The 23,175-nt window shown below is 46.3% G+C and overlaps 1 protein-coding gene across 2 annotated transcripts in view; it reads left to right on the top strand.

Moving 5' to 3' along the window:
- The window catches only part of DCLK3 (doublecortin like kinase 3), a 46,818-nt gene extending 23,858 nt beyond the window's left edge, over window positions 1-22,960 (top strand). Inside the window, exons 3-5 of one of the 2 annotated variants that reach the window (XM_045798276.2) lie at window positions 14,617-14,749; window positions 17,354-17,521; window positions 19,901-22,960. In XM_045798276.2, coding sequence (XP_045654232.2) covers window positions 14,617-14,749; window positions 17,354-17,521; window positions 19,901-20,094 — 495 coding nt within the window. In that variant the 3' untranslated portion in view covers window positions 20,095-22,960. Of the gene's footprint in view, window positions 1-10,137; window positions 11,622-14,616; window positions 14,750-17,353; window positions 17,522-19,900 lie in introns of those variants that run through there. The other variant, XM_087870079.1, reaches the window with a different exon arrangement.
- Window positions 22,961-23,175: the final 215 nt, after the last annotated feature.

The raw sequence follows: 23,175 nt of genomic DNA, 5'->3' as shown, positions 1-23,175 counted from the left end.
TGTTCTCCGTGTGGTGCACTGTGCACTGTTTGTCATGGACACGTTGGAATGAGCTTCTGATATTTTCGTTGAACTGTCTCAGCAGAAGAGGGTCTGATTAGAGGCTTGGGTGGGTGCCCCTCTGCTGAACATTTTGGGCGTGTGCCCAATAAAGCTTTATAACGGTTATATAAGTTCTCGAGTATGTGGAATGAGATAAGGTATCCTCTAGGATTGTTTTCTTTTGGGAACAGTCATCTCAGTGTGCATTTTCTCAACAAGGTCCCAGAACCAGTGCGTTGAGCCAGCTTATCTCTTGGGCAGTAGCGGCTCTCACTTGTGTTATGGGATTTACTTGTCAGCAGTTTTTAAAATGGAGGAAGCCCCGGTTTAGATTTCATGGAGAAATTTACTTGAAGAATTAGAGAAACTGCAAGGAACATGTTTAGTATGGACAAGCTGACTGCCTTTGAGAGGTCATTTGACAACTCTGCATGGATTTAAATGTCAGGACATGTGTGTTTTTAGTGCCTTTAAGGGCAATGAAGTGTGTACGTGTGTGTGTGCGCCTGTGTTCTGAGAGGCGCAACTGCAGGGGAGCCGTAATTTTCCAGTCTCAATACATGAGTTATTTATTGGTGTTGATTGTAATTTGTATTTAGATCCTTTCTTTTTTCTGATTTCAAAGAAGGCCCACTTAAAAAAAAAACTACCACCTTTTTTTCGTGGTGGCATGGCTCCTTCACAAAGTGCAAAAGGCTCCATATTTGAGCCATCTTTTGTGAAACAGGTTAATATCTTTTCTGTCCTGTGGATAGTTTGTCAGCTTGCATTTGTCAAAATGAACAGGTCTGTCACATTTATAAGCCACGTTAGTCCTTTTTCTGAGAAAGTTCAACATATTGTTATGTCAAAAGTCTAAATGCTCTCTAATGTCAATGTTTTTGGCTTTTCAGACAGAGTTCTGGATAGTGTTGGATTTGGCAGTGGTCTCATTGCTGGGCTTAGAAGGGTGTCATCTCTCAACTTGCTGGTCTGATAACCACATCACAAACTTGCTTGGTCTTCTAAGACTTACTATTCCTAAATACCACTGTGGTGACCACTGTCCCTCAATGAATATTCTTCAGTTGCCTTTAATTTAGTGTTTTGTGCCTGTGCTGAGCTTTGTATTATCAAAGTGATTGTTGCTTTATCCTTCAGCAGATGGCCCCTGTCTGTATTAAGACCTGACTTTGCTAAACTTAGGAAAGTGATTTCACATTAGAACTAATATCCGACTACATGAGTGATTATGACTGTTGCTTCTTTTAGAGACTTTCTGGATGTGCAAAGAGCTCTTTATGAATATAGCAAGCTTATCATGTTATTTTAATCAACAGAAATATTCGTGTCTAATAATTGGGCCCTGGGGTACAATTTTAGGCCTATATTACTGAGTTTATCTATTTCAACTGATCACATTTCCTGATAAGATGCTAGTGCTCCTCTTCCCTTTGGGTTATTTCGACTCCTGAGATCTTGCAAAAGAAGTTTTAATTATGAGAACTTCCAGCTTGCAGAAATGTTAATTGCTTTTTCTAGCAGTATGTGCTCCCTTTGTGGGGTTGGAATGTGCTATGTGGTGTTGACAGGGCCCTGGGAGGAGGGGAGGGGGCAGACAGGAGCCAGATAGGTGAGGACGATGAAAGCAGCTCACACAGGGTGGAAAGTGGGCAGGCCAGGCTCCTGATGGCCAACAGCTGAGATATTGCCTACAGCAAAGAAGGCTGAGAGAGTGGGTGGGGAAAGACACTGAAGAGATGTCAGACAGGCAGAGACCCTTGAAATCCAGGGCAAATGGTGGTGGGCAGCTGTGGGGACAGGTCATAGCTCATCAAGAATAAAGGCTGTACTCTTTCTGGCCTCTTATGGGGTTCTGGGAAGGAACAGACTTTTCTAGATTTTTAACAGCTGAATGCAACTAGGACAGGGCAGTGACTGATGTCCCCAAGGCTGGTAAGGAACATTGGGAAGATAAAAAATGGTCCAACACACTTCTTGCCCATTCTCCCTTGAAAAGAAACCTATCCAGTCATTTTGTTCATTTTAATTCTCTAAGTTCTTTTTTCCACATCTACTGGGATGCACAAGAAGGACTCAGTAATTAGTGCTGTGAGTGGTTCTGTGATGCACAATTCTCCCTGGCCAGCATGACTTCTCTTTTTCCAGTTCCAATTTCAATCTCCTTTCCCCTTAGCATCTAAGATAGAGACGTCCAGGTCCTCTCCTTAATGGTCCAAGTATTCATGAATGCATTTATATACCAGTTGCATTCACTAAATATTTGGTGCCTATGAAGCATATCTTGTTAAGATAGTCTTAATAAAATCAAGAAATGGGAATTTCAGCAATAACATGAAATCACTAAAGAAAAAGTGCAGTGATACAAGCCTTTAAGTCATTGGCCAATATTGATCAAGTTTGTGAGAAGACAGGTTTATAAGAGATCTTCTCAAGAATCCCAGGGTAAATTCCAGCAGGAGACCTCAGAGTTATGACTGTAGGTTTGTATGAGTGAGAGTGGCTCCACTTTAACAGTTTCCAGGAAGATAAAAAGTATCCATATAGTCAGTGAACCCATATATTGTCTAAGGCTTGACTACCCAGCTAGCAATTTCAGGAAATTTCTTAAAGCCTTCAAAATTCTATATACTGGGTCATTTTGATAACTGAGATTTTCTTCTGTTTGTTCCTTTTGAAAGAGTCACCCACACAGATGGATGTCTGATAATTTACTGTTTGTAGTAAATTATCAGCAACAGAGACAACTTTAAAGCACGATTGAAAATGTTGTTGAAGGTTGTTAAATCACTTCTAAAATTGCGACTCCATTTCCCCAAGGAGTCCTGAAGTTCAGGTCCTTTAGTCAAGGTAAATAACAGCAGTCCGCTAATGTCCTCTTAATACTTGTGTTCATGTGTGTTGTTGCCACTCTGAGAGCAATTTCTTGTGAGCCATTTGAGGATCTAAGATTAAGTTTCTTAAAAATCTGTATTTTCAAAATGCCCTCAATCTGAGGAAGCAAATTTGTGTCCAGGGTCTAAGATCTGGTTGTCTAATTGCAGTAATATAAAACCCCTGGCTCTGTTTCAGCTTCTTCCAGATGTCCTACGTGTTAGGCGTTATGTGAGGATATGGAGAGGAAAGATGGAGAGAAGGGAGGGAGGGAGGGAGGGAGGAGGGAAAGAAGGAAGGAAGGGAGGGGTGGGAGAGATTAAAACAGATAAAGGCATAGAGATAGAGGTGGGGAGGGGACAACTCAGCTGTGTATCATGCATTAAACCTTGCCGACATGATTGCATGTTCTGACCGGGCCGTCTGGCTAAGGACTGGGTAGAACTGGGCATTCTGTGTGGGTGCAGATATACTGTTGATCCCTCCCCAACCTTTAATTTCTTTTTTTTTTTTGTTTTTAAAGATTTTATTTATTTATTCGACAGAGATAGAGACACCCAGAGAGAGAGGGAACACAAGCAGGGGGAGTGGGAGAGGAAGAAGCAGGCTCATAGCGGAGGAGCCTGATGTGGGGCTCGATCCCAGATCGCCGGGATCACGCCCTGAGCGGAAGGCAGACGCTTAACCGCTGTGCCACCAGGTGCCCCCCAACCTTTAATTTCTAACTACCATTTTGGGCAAGGAGACTCCACTTTCCCGTATTGAGATAAAACTCTTAAAATCCCTTTCAGTCAGTCAGATAGAATATATAGAATCAGGTTAAAGGATTATTTGTCTAAGAATCTCATGTGGGCAACACTCAGGCATTTGACCCCAGGTGCCTTTTCAAGGTGGTAAATTTCTCCTGTAGGAACCGTCTCTGATGTTTTGACCTTGTCAGATCCCAGGGCACACTGGAGGCCCATGAATAAGTAATGGTGACCATGACAATAGTAATTCTGTTGATAATAACTTTGGCTTTACTGCGTAGGACCTCGACCTTGTGAATTTTGATAAATTATGTTCACGGCCATACTATGGTGGGCTTGGCGTTTTAGGTCAGTTCATTACCTTTCTGGGAAGGACTTGGAAACAGAAACATAGAGATGTGTGCCAGTGGAGACACTGCCTGAATGTTTGCATCCAGGGGAGTGGGATGAATTGTAAGGGCCATGAAGCAGCTCAGGAGAGGGAGCGGACACGCTTACAGCTGAGCTACCTTCCAGCTGCCGTGGGACCATGTGACTAACAGTGGGGTAAATCAGTACTTCTTAAATCCACCATGTGCATGGGAATCACCCAGATCTTGGATCTTGATAAGATGCAGATGCGATTTAGTGGGTATAGGAGAGGCCTGAGATGCTGCATTTATAATAAGCTCCAAGGTGATGTTACTGTTCTGCAGAGCATACCTTGTGGAACAAGGGCTCAAACAATGAAGACATCTAGTTCTCTCAGTGACAAGCAGCCTGGAGACAGGTGGTTACAGGGATGGTTAATGGAGCAGATCAGAGATCTCAAGGCAGTTTTTGCCATTTCCCTCAGGGTCCCCAAATGTCTACCATGCTCCAAGGATCACATTGTCACACTCACATAAATGGCAGGAAAAGTGGGGGGGTGGACTCTTGCTGGTGTTCTCCCTTTCTCAAGAGGAGGAAAGTCTGGCTCAGGAGATTCCTCAGTACACTTCCTGTTCTATCTCGTTGGCCAGGATGCATCCCTCAGCATGGAGCTGGCTCAGGGTCATTTTGGAGGGGGGAGCTGCCACGTCCTCCCTCACTCTTCTCCCCATCTCCATTGTGGGGTCACAAGGATGCTACCGAGTCCTCTCTCAGGAGATCTGGGGACTGCTGAATGTAGGGCAAATCTGGGAGACTACAGCTTTCAGGAAGCCATAGATAAGAAGTGCCCTCCAGGTCTCTGTTTCTAGAATCATCCAAACTTCATGGGTAATTTTTCTGGATCTCTTAGGGGCCCCCAACTTCATGGAAAGTTGGGCCTCCTCATCCCATGGGACAAGGCATCTCTCAAATGCTTTCCCTTCCTCTCGGCCTGCTTTTGTTTAACCTGCCCTGGTGGAGAGATAACAACCCTGCTGTTCTGCATACAGAGCCCCAGTCCTCCTGCTCTGATCCCCACTGTCTCCTTGTCCAGCTGTGGCTGCCTCTGGGATAACCATGCCCTTTGGTCTTGGTTTCCACATGTGTGGGGGCAGTGGTCTCTGGTAGGGAATGAGAAGGGTCCTTGCCATAGGGAAGCTTATTCAAAGGCTGTGCCAAGAATGACCTTGTGGTTGCAGCCACCCTCCTCCGCTAGTTTTTCTGTTTTCAGATTTAGATTTTATGTGTCAGTTTGTCTGTTAGCTGCGGATCAAGCCCCTCCCACAATCACTGGTTGGGGTGGGGCAAGTGAAAGCTGTTTAGCTTTTAGGTACTTAGGTGTGGCTGCAAAATGGTAATGTTTCTCATATTATTTTACATAAAAGTTTAGTTTTAACAAATATCAGGAACTCAAGGTGGTGAAGGATAGAATCAGGGAGACTGAAAAAATCTTTACTTCCTTTTGGTTAAGTAATTCAAAGGGACCGAATTATACCTGTGACATGGTACATGGTGCTTGCAATAGACCCAGCCCTACTCCAGGCCCTTTGCTCCTGCTGCCTGCTATATATACACCCTGTGCAGTAAGTGTGCTTACCTCTCTTTACAGGGGAGGAAACTAAGGCCCAGGGAGGTTGAGTAACTTGGTCAGAGTCACACAGCAAACGAGAAGCGTGATTTGAACCCAGGACCCATCCAAGCTCCTGGGCACTCTACTAGACTGGTGCTTGGCCGATCTTAACATTTTTTTTTCCTGTCCCTAAATGCTAAAACCGAGATGAAAAAGATCCTTTCTTGCTGCATGGTTTCAAATCCTGGTTGATTGTAGCATAACCACAGAAAGTTAGGTCTGCATGGGAAGTCTAGAGACCTCTCCTATATTATAGGTGGTAGCATAGGCTCAGAAAAAGTCAAGGTGGGGGCCATCTGGCTCTTTTGGTGTAAGCAGAGCTAAAACAAAAATCCAAGTAATTTCAATCTTACTTCTGAGCTCTTTTGCAAAATACATGTTGGCAGTTCAGTTGCTTGACTTTGGATTAAATGATTTCCTTAGAAAGTTCAATGCTGAATGTGGATTTTGGTCCTTTGAGAGCAGAGAAACTGGGTGGGTTCCAGACTGGGAGGCTGGTGGGGAGGAGCATACTCCTTGTGTTTCCAGAGAGATAGGAGAGTATGGAAATCACACGTCAGTCCAAGCATTGGTTTGGAAACCTCCTGCTAGTTACCTCAGTGGTCTCTTTTACCAGGGAGTTACCACTTTGGTCTGAACCTGACGATGATGGCTCTGTTTCTCTTGATCTGCACCAGGATCCTCCCCCATGGGACTGTTGGCGTCTGGGCGGGCTGACCCTGCTGTGGGGCTGTCCTGAACATTGTAGGAGCTTTAGCAGCTTCCCGGCCTCTGCACGCTAGATGCCGCTAGCATCCCCCGAGCTGTGATAACCAAGATACCAGATACTGTCCGGTATCTCTGGGGTGGTGGTGGACCACTGTCCCTGCTGGAGAATCACTGCCTATCCTTGTTGCACTGAGACATTGACTCTGTGCTCTGTGCTCCCACCTGCTTAGAGCCCATGTCCCATTAGAGCAGGCACAAACTTCATGGTCCTGTCAGTCTGGCACATTGGTCACGATTCTGTGCACTTCGCATTTTCATAGAATTCTCACATCAACCCTATGAGGAAGGCCTCACACTACACTGAGGGGATGGCCAGAGGTCTGGCCACAGAGCCTGTGGGGTAGTCCCTGGATGCCCTGTGTTTTTAACTCAGTGTCAGGTTCAGATGTGGCCAGCCCCGCTGATGAAGGAATGGAGGGTGGACTGGAGATGTTTCCTGGGTCACGTAGGGAGGGCCCCTCGTCCGGCGCTCACTTCAGGTCACCGCCTGGTTGTCTGATGTGCTGAGCATCTCAAACTCAGGATGCTGAAACTGGGTTTCACATGGAACTTGCGCCTCTCCCAGACCTCTCTGGCCCAGAGCGCGGCCCCATCATCACATAAACAGGGTGCTATCTCCCAACTGAAGGAAACAAACTTTGTTTTCTCCACGTCCCCCTCCGCTACTACCCTACCTTTATGGACTACCCCCCCACTCCTGAAAGAGGTGTCTGTCCACCTTGTTTGCAGTTTTCCCGTTCCATTCCATCCTGAACTCCAGGAGGGCTCTCATCCCCATACTATGCCGCAGCCCCCTTCTCTGTCACATGGGGCTGCCACCGGCCCAGCTGCTGGTGGCAGGAACCTCAGTGGCCCCGGAGCCTCCTTCCTCGCCCTCCCCGTTCAAGCCTTCTGTTCGCCCTTAGGATGGCACTTCTCCCCACCGGAGACCAAGCCACCATCATCTCCTGCTGGGACTGCAGCAGTGGCTGCTCACTGGTCCTCCCTCTTCCTCTGCAGGCCGTCTTCCTCCCAGGAGCCTGAGTGATCTCCGAATGTAAATCAGACCCCATAACTCCTCTGCTCAGAGTCAGCACGGGCTTTCTGTCACACTCCAAGTTCATTTCTGTGAGCTCCAAGGTCCTGCACCATGACCTTTGCACTTGCTGTTTCCTCCACCTGAAAAGCTTTCTCTTCAGATTTGAATATGGCTCACACTTGACTTTTTTCAAATGCTACTTTCTCAGTGAGTCCTGCCTGAACCACCCCATTTAAAATAGCAGCCCCTGCTGCTGTCAGTTCGAGCACTGTCCACTAGAACTTTCTGTGATGATGGAAATGTCCTGTCTCTGCACAGCCCAGTACAGTAGCCACTACTACATGGACACTTAAGATGTACCTTGTGTGTCTGAGAAACTGAACTTTAAATTTTGTTGAAAATAAATAGCCACATGTGGTTTTTGGAAACTAACAGACAACACAGCCTTTATCTCACTTTTTCTTTTTTTTTTTTTTTTTTACCACACTTATCACTGTGGGACCATACATATTCGTTTGAATATCATTTATTAATAGAAAGAAGGTTTTATAAGAACAAAGACTTTACCTGTTTCATCCACTATTCCTAGTACCTAGAACAGTACCTGCCACAGGGTAGGCATCTAAATATTTGTTGGGTGAATATCAGATGTTAATTAAATAGAAAAGTCCTGGGATGAAGGCCTGTCTTTGGCCTGTCATGGCAGGTCCCAGGGAAGGCTTTGTTTCCACAGATGCTTTCAATCATTGTTTTGTATTTTGGTATCTTTTGCTGTTGAAATGTAAATTGATTCTAGGCATTGATATTTCAGTGTGAGTTGGTTTCTAAGATCATAAAGTCCTCATAGCCAGTTGAAAATGGAACCTTGGAGGGAAAGGCCAGAAGGACCATGAAAAATCCAGTATAAAGTAGGCTTAACCACATCTGAATTTTTCTTGGCGGGAGGTGGGGGGGTGGGGGGAGGGTGGCTGCTTGCTGTTTGGTCTATAGTCTGCTGCCATCTCCTGTTCAGAGATGAACATTGCAAGATCACATTTAAATTGAGGTTACCTTGAAGTACAGGAGGTGTTCATTGTTCGGAAAAATAAAGATTCCTCTTGAAGCGTTGAGACCCTCCAGGTGTTTGTTATGTGGATGCTTATGTAAATAATAGAGACCGCCTGGATTCAAATCAGGGAACTTTGGTGTGGCTGGGACAGGGGGTGATGGATGCAGATGGATCAGCAGTCCTAACAGGGCCGTGTGAATTCATCTCTAACACCCTTGCAGTTGGAGAGGAGCTGAAAACCGAGCTCTGGAAGGAACGTGACCCAGAGCAGTGAGTTTCGATGGGCCAGAAGACAGAGAAATGGAAATATCAGTGAAGCAAGTTCAGATGTGTGCGCTGGGGTGGTGGGCGGGCTCTCAGCCAAACCTGGCCCACTAGGGTGTAGGGAAGGGGAAAAAAACCCCTTTTGTCTCCACCCTCATGGGTTCTTTGGCAGGACATTGGAAATCAAATCAACAAAAGACAGACTAACAAAAGAAAAACAGACGCGTGCACATATGCAGCACACACATGGGAGGAACTCTGGGATGAGTAACTCAAACGGGGAGTTAGAATTTGGGGCTTTATAGAGCATCTTAAAAGAACAATAAATCTTTTGAGAAGTGACAAGATAAAGCAAAAAGGGTTTCTAGGCTTTTAGGGGAAGCAAACTGTGGCAAGTAAAATTATGGGAAAACTAGAGGAAGATAGGAGTTGTTTAATAATCAACATGTCTAAGCGGCATAATTTGGAGTGGCATGTTCTGATCCCCTACAAAGGCTTTCTGAGGAAGGGGCATCAGAATGGGACTCTGAGTGGAGTCTTTGTCTTTATGGCAACCCAGCATCCCATCCACTCTGAGGCCTGAGGTCCGCTGTCCTGATCAAATCACACGTGGCATGTAGTGTTCATTTCTGGGCGTTCTTTGTTAAAAGAGGCATCGATGAAATGGAGATCGCCTAGAACTTGACTGCGCACACGAATCACCCTGAGGTCTTGTCGACATGTAGGTTCTGGTTCAGTGGGTCTGGGCAGCCAGGATCTCTGCCCAGCTCCCAAGCGATGACTGTGCTGTTGGTTCAGGCAGTGAACTTAGTGTAGGAAGGAGCGAGAAAGGGAGGATGACGAGGAGAGTGGGTCTTATAAGGATCAATTGGGGTATCCTCAGATGTGAGTTAGAGAAACCAGAGGTGACCTGGGGACCACGATAGTTGTTTCCCTGTGGGACAAGTGTGTCTTTCTTCAGTACCCTCCCAGAGGGCAGACTTAGACAATCGTGTAGGGGCTGGAATTTGGAATCAACATAGGGGAACCTCCTCGCAAGTTAAACTGGCCACAAATGGGATGAGATGCCGGATAAAGTTGTGGGAATCCTTCTGTGTTGAGATTTCAATCAGAGGTGAACAGTCGTTTTTACACAAGTTCCTGTCTGGGTGGAAAAGTTGATGGTTTCAGAAGTCCAACAGATGCTAGGAAGAAGGGTTATCCTGGAGGATGTCACTCATTTGATTTCACGATTAGGGTAGGAATTATTCTGAGGCCAACAATGGGAGGTGCCTGTTGAAACAAAGCAAAATGAAACTCACACAGTCAGTGCAGGACCTTAAGTGTAATTAAGCTGTTCATGTCGATGAAATAGGTGAGAAGCCTCAAGTCACATGGACGGCTCTGAAGGATGTGATGTCCCTACTGAGAGCAGAAGCTGGAGAGAGCAGAATTAAAAACACCGGTGGTCTCGAGCCACTTTCTGGACGGGACAGACGAGTCCACAGATCTCAACCAGCCTGGGGCTCAGCGTCTGCTGTGGGGGGTGCCACGGGGATGCCCGAGACAAGGAACAAGACAAAACCGTGAAGAGACAAGCAGCAGCATACTATGTGTTAGAAAGGCCATGGAATAATATAAAACACGGATTTAGTGTTTGGAAATGCATGCACCAGCATCTGGACATTTAACCTAATAAATGTGCGAAACAAAAGACGGACTTTCCACCGTGTTGAAACTGCTGGTACTTCAGTGGAGCCGGGGTTTGGAGTTGGGGGGTTTCTCGGAGGAAGGGACTAGTTTGTTATTTCTCATGGGGGCATATTTTATTTTGGTGTATCAAGGCAGCCAGATGCTTTTCCTGCTGATCATTTGGTTGGGAGAATATTCACAAATATTTATGGGGGACATATTTTTTCAGCAATTACCCAGCAAATGTGATTACTCTAGATGATCCAGCTGGAAACTCTAGGCACCACACTGCTTTTTTGTCCTTCCCTTCCAAACTCGATTTTCTAGTCTAAGTTGTTCTAATCATTACCTCCCCGTCTCCTTCTGGGCTCTATCTGTCTCGCTCTGCAGACCACAGCCGAGTCGCATTTTTGACTGCATCTGTGACTTTCCCTTCAGTTAGGTTAACTAGGGAGGCATCGATTAGGTTGCCCTGCGGTAAACTCAGACTCAGTAATTAAGACACATTCTGCTCCCAGAGATGTAAGCTCACTGGCAGAATCCAAAGCAAGTGCAGAGAACTCACTCTTGTCTGGGGAAACTGGGGAGTGCCTGCCCTGTATTTTTGGGTGCTGCTGTGTCCATGGCTCTGTTGGGGTACAGGGAGAGCCAGAGTCTTCCCATTGCCCTTGGCCCCCCAGGCACTGGTGGGAGCATTGGGAACCTTTGTCCCCATTGCAGTAGAGATGGGAGAGCATGTGCCTACAGACAGGTTGATAATTTCACCTATAGGTGGTCCCAAGGAGCCTCTCCCCTGGGGTGCTGTCAGCCAGCCTTGTCCCTGTTTTATCGTAGCTCAGTAATTAACGGCTCAGCTCACCTTTGCTGTGAGTGTTCAGCTTCTATGATGAGATGCAGGGCAGGCAAGAGTTGAGAGGGGGTGAAGCTTACACAGCAGAAGATGGACCAGGGCCCTGCCCCATATGGGTGCCTTTGGTTTGGATAAGGAAGATATCAAGGACAGCTTCCCACACTTCTCATTTTGGGTCCAAGAGGGGTTCCTTCCAGGGGGGAGGGTGGCTGGCTTCCTGGGGACACTTCTGCTGTGTAGCCAGAATCCCCAGATCACTGGCTGTCTGTCTGGATTTCAAGACAGCCATAGGGACTGTAATTATTTTTTCAAGCAGAAAATAATTGTTGAGAATGTGCCTTGGAAAAAAAACCCCAAAGTATAAATTTACTTAACTTTATATTTAACAAAATTTGTTTTAATTAAAACTATGCATTAGTTTCTTCCCTCCATCTTTATTGAGGTATAATTGACAAATAAAATTGTAATATATTTGAAGTGTTCATATAAATTGTGGAAGGATTTCCACACTCAAGTTGATTTCCACGTCCATCACCTCATAGAGCTGCCTTGTTTTTTGTGGCTTTTTTTTCCATAAGGATGTTTAAGATCTCTCTTAGCACATTTCAAGTACACAATACAGAATGATTAACCGCAGTCACCACGCTGTACATTGGATTCCCAGAACATATTTGTCTTACAACTGAATGCTGATACCCTTGGACCACCAGCTTTCCCCAGTCCCTGGTGACCGCCGTTCTACTTTTTATTTCTAGGAGTTCTTTCTTTCTTTCTTTCTTTCTTTCTTTCTTTCTTTCTTTCTTTCTTTCTTTCTTTCTTTCTTTCTTTCTTTCTTTCTTTCTTTCTTTCTTTCTTTCTTTCTTTCTTTCTTTCTTCTTTCTTTCTTTCTTTCTTTCTTTCTTTCTTTCTTTCTTTCTTTCTTTCTTTCTTCTCTTTCTTTTTTAAGATTCCACTCTTCGCTCTGCCCTCTATGGATAAATTCCCCTCCGGGCCTGAGACCTTGGCAGCCCCCAGCTTTGTCCTTTCTGTTGAGAGGAAAGGTGCCAGGCAGGATGTGATGACAGGTGTCCTGTGGGTTGCACCTTTCCCAAGAGGCAGACGACAGGAGGGAGGAAAAGATGCCACACTTGCAGAATCTACCATTCAAAGCTCCCTGCTAGAGATTGCGTAGGCTGCTTTCTGTGAACATAAGGTCAGAATGATGGGTGGCAAGGCTGCTAAAGGGGCTTGGAACGCCTTCCCCACAGGGAACCAGCATCTTCCAGGCGTGCACAGACCAGCTGCCAGGTGTGGCTGCCTGGATTGCTGCAGAGTGGGGCTGGAGCGGGGCCCAGGGCTGCTTTAGCTACAGAGTTGGAAGCAGGCAGGTATTGCCTGGCTGTGCTTTGCTTCTTGCCTCCCAGAACAAGGGGCTGTGGGCACCTTTGGCTTGTGCCTTTATTTCTTGGTGTCCTGAGATTCGGTCAAGGTGAAGCTCCTGGGGAAGGCAGCTGCTCCGAGTCTTAACACTCTCTGATGTGTGGAGGCCAGACCTCCTATGAGTCACCCTCTACCTTACTTGTTTGGGTGCCAACTAGCATTGCAGAAGGTTGGAGTCTGATGTGCCCGAAGATTTAACCTTTCCCCAGAGTGGAAAACGGCCTGCGTAGCATGGAGGGAACCAATGCATCTTTTACTTGCTGCAAAATATGCTAGATTTGTCCCTTCGCTGTTGGTTTTTACGTGAAATATAACATATCTTTACTTTTATCATGTCTTGCGTGGTAGTCTAAATACCTGCTAGGCTCACCTCTTAAGATTCATTTCTTTTAGGTGAAGACCCACCTCTTCCTAACACAGCATCTAGCATGCAGATACCTTGAGGGTGAAGGAGGACAGTACGCATTAGCTGGGCAGTGGGAATTGGTTTACCATGATCAGAAAGCCAGTCACCGGGGTTTGTTTGAAAAAATGAGATGCAGGTGGGATCCATTTTGAGGAGGACAAAGGAAAGCAGGGGTTCTCCTTCATTTCAGAGTGAGGGTAGCTGTCTTTTCTGTGCTCTGAAAATGACTGATTTTCCCCTTCTCTAAAACCCAGTGGAAGTGGGGTCTAAAGAATCAGAACTAACTTCTTTTACCTTCATGTAAAAACGTTAACAGAACCCATTCTGTCAGTTCTCATATATATATAGGAATAAATTCCGCTTTAGTAGCATTAATTAATACAGCATTAATTCTGTATTCTGTGCAAACAAGGACAACAATATCATCCCAGTTTGCCTGTGACTGTCCTAGTTTTTTAAATTTAATTAATTAATTAATTTGAGAGTGGGAGAGGGATAGAGGGAGAGAGAGAATATCAAGCAGACCCACCAATGAGCTCGACACAGGACTCGATCTCCCAACCCTGAGATCATGACCTGAGCTAAAATCAAGAGTCGGGAGCTTAACGGACTGAGCCCCCCAGGTACCCCAGAAATTGTCCTAGTTTTAAAAATGAAAATCTCACATCCTGGGAATGCTTCAGTCCCTGGCAGCCTGGGACTGTTGGTTACTTTAGATGAGGACTTTGTAGGGTAGATTATGAACACTGATTGGAACTCCTGACACAAGCCTAATTGCTGGAAATGATCACCTCCTTCCCTTTTTAAAGGAGAAAACAGAGGCTTAGATGAGTAAAGAAATTTGTCCAAGACAATCTAGAGGCAAATCTTGGATTTGGAACTGAAGACTCCTGGTCTGTTTGGTCCTTAATGCCTCCCCTCCCCGCACCCAAATTAGGATCTGTACCTATTGTTTCTCCCCTGCTTGTTTACTTCTTCCTCCTAATTCCTGGTTCTTTCCCTTTCCTTTCTTCCTCTGCCCAGATTTCACATCCCCCAGAGGCATTTTCTGGTCCTCACTAACATTAATCCGTGCCCAAAATATCATTGATCCTTGTTCTAACTCAGTGGTGCCCAATAGAAGATTCTGTGATGATGGAAATGTTCTATATTTGCACTGTTCAATATGGTAGCCATTAACCATCAATGGCTCTTGAGCACCTGAAATGTGACTAGTGCATCTGAGAAACTAAATTTTTAATTTGATATGAATTTTAATAGCCATCTGTGGCAATATGGTGCTACCGTAGCAGACAGCACAGTGAATCTAACTTGTTTTACTTGAAAATGTGAGTACCCATCACTGAAATCAGGTTGGGTTTATCAACTATGAGCTCGAGTAGGTTTATCGTTTGATTATCCTGACCTTGCATGCTTGTTGTCTCGTTAGTTTTTCTTCTTTGTTCTCATCACAATTTTGGTGATTTGGGGATTTTGTTTTCTTACAGGTTCAGCGAAATGAGGACAAATCTACCACCTTGAAACTGGCTGATTTTGGCCTTGCAAAGCATGTGGTGAGACCTATATTCACTGTGTGTGGGACTCCGACTTACGTAGCTCCTGAAATTCTTTCTGAGAAAGGTACGTGTTATACATTGCTCCATGGGACTCTGGCTCACTTACTAACAAATGTCTCATTTTTAATATTTAATATTTTTCAATATGGAGCAATCAGAAATCTCAGAGTTGGCAATAGGCTTGCACATGGATTTTAATGGGAATATTTGAAACAGATCTTGACAAAAGCATGTGGACCTTTTCCTCATCTGGGCTGCCCTTATAGAGGAGGGATTGTGTGTGTGTGTGTGTGTGTTGGCAGGACAATAAGATAAAAGATGATGAAAATTTGCCAGGAAACTCAAGCAAGCAAGGCCATTTGTGCCACTGACCCAAGGCCACTTCTACTGGAAAAATTTTGAAGCAGGTCCTATGGTAATCAGCTTAAAAACTCCTCCACCAAATTTGCATTTTAAGGAACAGGGTGTCCCATTTCAAAGCCCACGAGTAATATTTATTACCAGTTTTAATATTATATGAGGATCCAATGAACTGTTTTAGTGACACATTCTATAAAGTACATAAAAACGAAACCGTGATTATTATCACATGGCTCCAAATGAGCTATGTGAGATCACATGAATGACTGTTTAGCCATCGTGGCACTTTGGGAGAAATCAGTTCAGGTGCCGTATGTAAGATGGTAAAGCTCTGGGGGGGTTGTGGGGTTGGTGGGGAGAAGGGAGAGAGTTTCCCAGCAGCAGGAGCATCAGGGAAGGGAAGACAGGGAGGCAGGAATATGCACGGAGGTTGGGTGGTAGAGCCACTGAGAAGACTAGTCTCAGTGTTGCAGAGGGAAGTTTAGTTGGCTGACTAGGTTGAGTCTGGAGTCTCCACAACTGGGGAGGCTGAGCAGAGGAATTTGAACTCCATGTGGCCGGCAGAGTAGCCATGGCAGCGTGGTGACAGTGGGACAGGAGAATGCTGAGAAACCATAGACATTTTAGTGGAGGCGTTGATGACCTGGGTAAGAGAAGAAGGCAAGCAAATAGTCTCCCTGAATGCTGAGGGAACCACAGCCTTGGTGCTAATACCAGCTAAGACGGGGTGTTGGAAAGCTCTTTTGGGGGATGGGTGGGTGGGTTGAGATTTTAAACACACTGATTTGGTGCAGGTATGAGGCGGACAGATGCAGTTGTCCAGTTGGCAGGGAGGTCAGGCGCTGGGCTGAGCGGGTGCTTTTGAGACTCCTTGACTTGGAAACGGCAGCCCAAGTGGGCAAGATAAGGAGCTCCTCCTGAAGCTAGCAAGGGCAGCTGGGGACAGACTCTGGAGGGAGGCTCAGAGTTGGGGGATGAGAGAAGGAAGGACGGGTTGGCAGGGGACAAGGCAGTGGAGGCAGGAAGAGGACAAGGAAAGGATCGTGTCACAGAGGTCGAGAGGCAAATTTCAAGATGGGAGGCCAAGCTGAGCCAGACCCTCCTGAGTGTGAAAGGTGGTACAGAACTGAGAAAAGGCCAGTAAAGTTGGCCAGAGAGAGGTCAGCAATGATTTATTTCTGTAATATTTTTTTTGCTGATTTGTCTTGACACCATTGCTCTGGGGCTTAATAATGAATATACAACTTCCAGATTACAGCTGCTGAGGGGTTTCCTTTTCCAAAGGTAAAAAGTTAGAACGTGTTTGGAAATGTCCACACTGCTGTTACAGGGTTTTGTGGGGATGATTGGGCAGTATGTATGAAAAACCTCTACTGTGTATTACATTGTGCATTTAATTTCTGGGAAGTTATTTCAAGAATATAGTCAGAGATGTGCACAAATATTTAATAGATAAGGTTGTTCACCACAGAATTATAATGTAAAAACACTTAAATTACAGCATAGAGCATTCATTATATAAGGGGAATACTGACAGCTATTAGAAGTCATATTTTTAGAAGAATTTTTTAATATTCTTTATAGGAAATGGCATGATATATTACGTGAATGAAATAGGGTATAAAATATGTCCAGTGGGATCCTAATTTTGTTACAGGAAGTATAAATGTGTGTGGGTGTGTGTTTGTGTGTGTCTGTGTGCTCATGGGGATATAGCGAGTAATGTCGGTCTCTTTATAATCATAGGAGAGAGCCATTAAAAATATTTTTTCAGTGCGAGAAGATAATGAATGACTAGGACGGAGAGGCCGCTGGGGTAGACCAGGGCTTCTCGAACTATCTCTGGTGAAGGTTTTAAAATTTCTAATATAGTGCGGACCCTGCTACACAGGGCGAGGTCACTGCTCATGCCACGTGACTTACCACGTGTTTGACAAACCCTGAACTCTGCCCTATACTCCATTCTGTGAGACGTGTCCTTGACCACACAGCTGGATGTCATGGCCATGCCCCACTGCTAGAGTTTCCAAATGTTTACTTTCAGTCTCTATGTTCATTTTATCCCAGACCAGTAATAAAGGATTACAAACTGGCATTCGTCTGAGGACCAAGCTTTGGGTAACACTGGTGTCAACCCCCCGTTTGTAGGGGTTGGCAGCAAATGCCCCCCCCCCATGTGTTTAGAAGTGGCTCATGCTTACTGAAAGCTGCGGTCCTCTGTCACCTAGAGCTACCCTTCCCCACGTTTGTCTCCTCCTGTCTGATCCAGCCTGGTCTCAGTTTCGCTTGTGTCTCTGCCGTCGCACAGGTTACGGGCTGGAAGTGGATATGTGGGCCGCGGGCGTGATCCTGTATATCCTCCTGTGTGGCTTCCCCCCCTTCCGCAGCCCGGAGAGGGACCAGGACGAGCTCTTTAACATCATCCAGCTGGGCCGCTTTGAGTTCCTGGCCCCTTACTGGGACAATATTTCTGACGGTGAGACGGGCTTCCCCCAAGCAGGAGACGAGGCGACGTTAGAGCTGGAACCCGTGCTGGGTTCCGACGGCAGAGCAGATTTTAGGTCAGCTGTGTAGTGAGGTGTGCAGGGGGCCCACCTCGGAACCGGGCACGAGTGGGGCTGTCGACCTGTGCTTCATCCTTTGTGAAGTGTGGGCTTCGTGTAGATTAATTTGTGTGGCACCCTGGGGAACAAGACCTGCTGTAGAGTCAGTGAAAAAGTCTGACCGCTGGTTGCAGTCACTAGATATTTTTCCTTAAGGCAGTGAAGGGACCTCAGAACTGAAGAATATCAGAAACCTAAACCCTCATTTGGAAAGATCAGTCATCTTGTATATGCAAGCACTGGGAATTGAGCAGACGGGGAATGCATACCTTCCTTACAAACAGCCAGGTGTTGTGGAGGGGTGTAGCTGGAGCGCAGAGGCTCTGGAAGGCAGGGGGTGGTCTTAGTTACCTTCAGGGGAGCAGAGGCACGAGAGGTCTTCCTCCTTTTTGGCCCTTTCAAATGCAGTCTTTCCCTTTTTGCTACTGATTTGTCAGTACCACCCGCTACCCTTGTAAAATTGGGAACTAGATATTCGGGGGTTTTGAGTCTTTGAGTCTTTAGCTTATAAAGTAGAATAGGAGTGATAACTTTATTTTCCCTCAATTTCCCCAACCACGTCATCTAAGATGAGTTATCGAACTGCCCTCATCCCCAGCCTCAGTCTCCTTACTTGGGGTTGGGGAAGAGGCGAGGAGAAAGCTTCATTTTTTCCTCCTTAAATAAGGTAGGGAGAGGGGTGGTGTGCTGTAGGTAGAGTGAGGGTCTTGAGCTACTCAAGCCATTGGTGACTTGGGAATTGAAGGACTGAAAATCATTTTAGAAAGTTCTGTGCAGCACTGTCCTTAGATTTGGGTATAGTGGCCCCTACCCTGAGTTTCATGCCTTAGAGGACCCTAATCAGTTTACATCCACCCCACAGAGTGAGGGGACTCTGGAGCCAAGGAGATGCACCTTCCAGAACCCAGGTGCCCTCTGCTAGGTCACTTAATCAGAACCCCAGAATTCCCTGACCGAATGGTGCAGGCCCAGTTCCAAGACTGGGGAGACCTCTTTACCCAGACACTTCCCATCATGCCCCAGGATAGCCAAGGAGCCTCTGTTCTGAGAGGTAGAGAGAACTTGGACTTGTTGGCAGGGAGTCCAATTGTCCACACTTGTACATGTGAGTCTGAGAATTCCCAGTTTAAACCTGACCCACTCCCCGCTGAGTCCTTTGAAGATCTTGATGGAGTGATGCTGGTCGGGGTGGGTGCCCGGGTGCTTTGTGGGCAGAACTCACCCAGTTTGAAGTGGGTGAGGTGGGAGAAATCCTGTGGCTGCCATGCATAAGAGGCAGCTGGACAGTGGTGTAGAGGAGGGGCTGATTGGTGGGTGCACAGCTCATCTTGAGCAAGAGTCATCCCCCAAGAAAGGTGGGGAGAAGTGGGTGTTGTTGATCTCACGTGATCGAAAAGGAGGCTCAGGGAGCTGGCCAGGGAGAGCCAGCAAACCCCAGAGAAGTTGTTTCTCCCCCTTGCCTGCCACCTGGCCCGCCAGTTGCTACCCCATCCCTCTAGAATCAGTTATGATCTTGGGCAGAAAATGAAATTCATTTCGAATTTGGTTTCCTTCACATGTTTCTCAATTTTGTCAGTGTGAAGGCATATTTACCAACTTAGGAAGGAGATTGAACAGATTTTATTTAGCAGCCCGATGATTGATTTCAAAATGTAAGATATGTGGACATATGGCATGTGGCCTCCATTTGTTCTCTTGCTTGGGGTGCCATGGCAGTCAGGGGTAGGCCTGGCCCCGTGACTCTAGAATGAGCGGACATCCTCTAGAGCTGTACTGACCCAACATGGTAGCCCCCTAGCCACTCATGGCTATTGCAATTGAAACGTGCACTCGTTGAAAGTCAGAACAATAAAAATTCCACTCCTCAATCTCCACAGCTGTATTTTAGAGAATCTTTTTTTTTTTAAGATTTTATTTATTTATTTGACAGAGAGAGAGGGAGAAGTAGGCTCCCTGCTGAGCAGAGGGCCCAATTCGGGGCTTGATCCCAGGACCCTGGGACCATGACCTGAGCCAAAGGCAGATGCTTAACCAACCGAACCACTCAGGCACCCCTCTGTACCCATATTTCAGAAGCTCAATGGATAGTACAGACATGAAGGTTCCCAGCATTACAGAAAGTTCTGTGGGACAGCGCCCTCTAGTGTGTGGTGCTGACATGGTTGTTTGTGATCTCAGTTCATTCGAGGGGCAGACAAATTTGGAACAGCCTGCATTCATTTAATTTTCCCCTCCTTCTCGCACTCCCACAGCTGCCAAAGATCTGGTGAGCCGGTTGCTGGTGGTAGACCCCAAAAAGCGTTACACTGCCCACCAGGTCCTTCAGCACCCCTGGATCGAAACGGCGGGAAAGACTAGCGCGGCGAACCTCCAGAAGGAGGTACCCCCTGGCAGTGAGGGCCACGTCCGGAGCCAGCACAAGCGGTCTGCTGAGCAAGCCTCGTAGTGGCCGCCTCGGGTGCTATGCAGCCCCTTCCCCCCAAGGACAGAGAACGAGACAGAAATCCAGGAGGCCGACTGTGAGGAAGACTTCTGCCCATCATTGGAGAATCAGGGGAAGGAGAGAGATGCTTAGTATATTTTAAAGCATATTTTAAAAAACAAACTTGAGTCTTAATGTTAAATGTTGTAACATATTTTTAGATTTGTATATTTGAAGACTTTAATACGTTTCTTTTGGGAGGGGGCTAAGACTATCAGCGAGGACTTTTTGGTAATGATGCTGTGTTTTGCTTCCTCCTCCTCCTCAAGTTCATGGTATACGACATGAGTGGTGCTTACCAGGGTCTAAACTCCCCCTATGAGGATGAACAAGGTGAATCATGGTCTGTCTGTAGTAATAAAATGTGCTCTGACTGACAAAAGTGGGTTGTATTCTGATGACTTCTTAATGCTGGTGAGGGGAACCAGGGAAGTAGAGTTTAGACATGCCTCCTAAAACCATTGTGACTACATCTAAATGTTGTGATGGACCCTTGATTAATTGGCTGCACCTGTTTGTTCAGGATGTGCTGGTCTCACTGTGCAGCGCTGACTGAAAATCCTTTCTGGTGCTGGTGGAAAAATGGAAAGGAGAAGTCACTGATGTATTCTTGCCCCTACAGCACCCCTTTATACCGTTTTTCAGCCGATTATCCCCGAGCCTGAGTCATTTCCACATGAAGTTAGGCACTCAGGCTGTGACTGTGTTAACGTTTGCAGATCACCAGGGAGCCATTTAGTGCATTAATATGTCAGCAGTGCCATAAATGGATTACACTCAGGCTCCAAGTTGCTCAGAGAGTTCAGGCACGTTCCTACCTGCAGGGCAGACGCACGGAGGGCTCAGGGTACATGTTCTCTGATTCATTCCAGATTTCTGTATGGAAATGTTGGTCTTTTCAGCCGACTGGGGGGTATGCATGAGCCGAAAGCAAAACATAATCCTGATATTTCCCAAATTGACCTTTCTGGGTTATGTGTGTAACCCAGCCAGTGGGACACAGAACCAGTTCACAGGCGTGGGCTTCTCACCCCACCGCCTTCTCCCTAATGTTGTTGGAGTCATTTGGGCTGGAGGAGCACATCAGGAAACCGGGAAGAGCGAGAGAGTGTTTAGTGTAAGGAATCCCTTAAATGGGCGTTGGAACATTGCAAAAATGCACCAGAGGCTCTGAAGTGATCTAGCAATGGTAACGGCAGGAAATGGCTTCCAGTCCGAGGTGGGGAGCCCAAAGAAGAGACTGGGTGATTAGAACCTGGAAACTTGGAGGAGAAACCGCTTGTAGTGGATGCCGAGTGTGCCACCCTGATCCCTCTTGAAGATGAAAGGGATAGGTTGCCGGGCTGGCAGTCCTCAGCAGAAACTATCTACGGACCTCACTTTCAGCTGAAAGAGTCGCCTCACACCCAGGGTCACACCTCCCTCCTGGGGCAAGCTGTGTCCAGTGACTGGGCCACGCAAGGAAGGAAGGCTCGGCCCCCTTGCCCCCAGTGGGGACAACACTGAAGGGCCATCCCAGCCTCAGCATCCCAGCGTCTTCCTCGCCCAGGCTTGCTTTTTTCTGTTCTCAGAGGTGACCGGCCGGAGAATAGTCCCCAGGGAAACTTCTGCATGCTAATCTCCATGTCACGGTCGGCCTCCCAGGAGACAGAGCCTGTGCCCCCCTCTGGAAACGTGGGACTGCTGTTAAGGTGGTGTCAGCTGGTGCTTTCACCTCAGGGGCTCCGAGGACGGAGCTGGGGCCCACACCCCTGAGGAGAAGGTGCCACCCAGCAGGCAGGACCGTGGACTCTTGTTCTGCAAAGGTGGAGAGAGGCTGGAAGGTGGAACCAGTTACTACTGGAATATCACCAAAGGTACTAAATCCAAACGAGAATTTTCAGGCCACATTAACATCATTTGATTCTTTTGACCACTTTCTCTGAGCCATTTCTCTGTTAGCCTCTGTGATGCCACATTTTTCTGGTCTTCTTCCTGCATCTCTGTCTTCTCCTTTGGCTCTCCTGAATAGATAGGTTCAGTCTTCTTCCAGTTACTAAAAGTTGTTTCATCATTAGTAGCTAGGGAAATGCAAATTACGACCACAGTGAAATAATACTATATACCTATTAGAATGGCTACAATGAAAAGACTGACCTACCAAGTGTTGGTGAGGAGTTGGAGCAACTGGAACTCTTGTATATTGCAGGTGGGGATGTTCGATAGTCTCCGCCCTTTGGAGAACAATTTGGCAGTTCCTTTAAAAGCTAACCATATGCCTACCGTATGATCCAGCCATTCCACCCCTAGGTTCTTACAAGTGAAGATACAGTGTATGTCCCCACCAAGACTTGTACGCAGATATTCATAGGTGCTATGTTTGTAGTAGCTCAGAAGTGCAAGCAGTCTGAATGTCCATACATTGACGATGTATAAACAAATTGTGGTGCATCCATACAATGAATACAATTTAGCAATAACAAGGAAGAAACTCTTGATACAAGCGACAAACATGGACAAAATAAAAAAAACAGAAACAAAAAGGAAAAGTAATTAGAGTGAAGGAAAGAAGTCAGACCAAAGCAGATTACATTTTGTGTGGTCCCATCTACATACAATTCTAGAAGATGAGAACTTATTCTAGCAATGGAGTAGATCAGGGGTTGCCTGGGGACAGAAGGGAGGGAGGGATTACAAAGGAGCACCAGGTAACTTTGGAGGTGAAGGATATGTTCATTATCTTGAATGTAATACTAGATCTATGGGTGTATACATGTCAAAACTTATCAAGTTGTACACTTTCAATATGTGCTGTTTATTGTGTATCACTTATACCTCAATAAAGCTGTTAAAAAAATGGTTGTAGTTCCATCAAGACCAGTCCTAGACCCTCTTCCTTACCCCCATACTCTCCCTTCACCTGTACCTGCTATCAATTTGCATATGATCCTCCCCCCCTCCTCCCAGGCTTCTCCTCATGGCTCGGACCATCTGTGTGGACATAAATTCCTCCAGACCAGAATGTGTAATTATCACCCCACACCTGGCCCTTCTCCATTGTTCCCT

The sequence above is a fragment of the Ursus americanus genome, chromosome 20, assembly GCF_024610735.1.
Source record: "Ursus americanus isolate L20-20 chromosome 20, mUrsAme1.1.p, whole genome shotgun sequence".
Classification (NCBI taxonomy): Eukaryota; Metazoa; Chordata; class Mammalia; order Carnivora; family Ursidae; genus Ursus; species Ursus americanus.
Note: the sequence above shows the minus strand (reverse complement) of the source record. Positions and strands in the feature narration are given on the sequence as shown.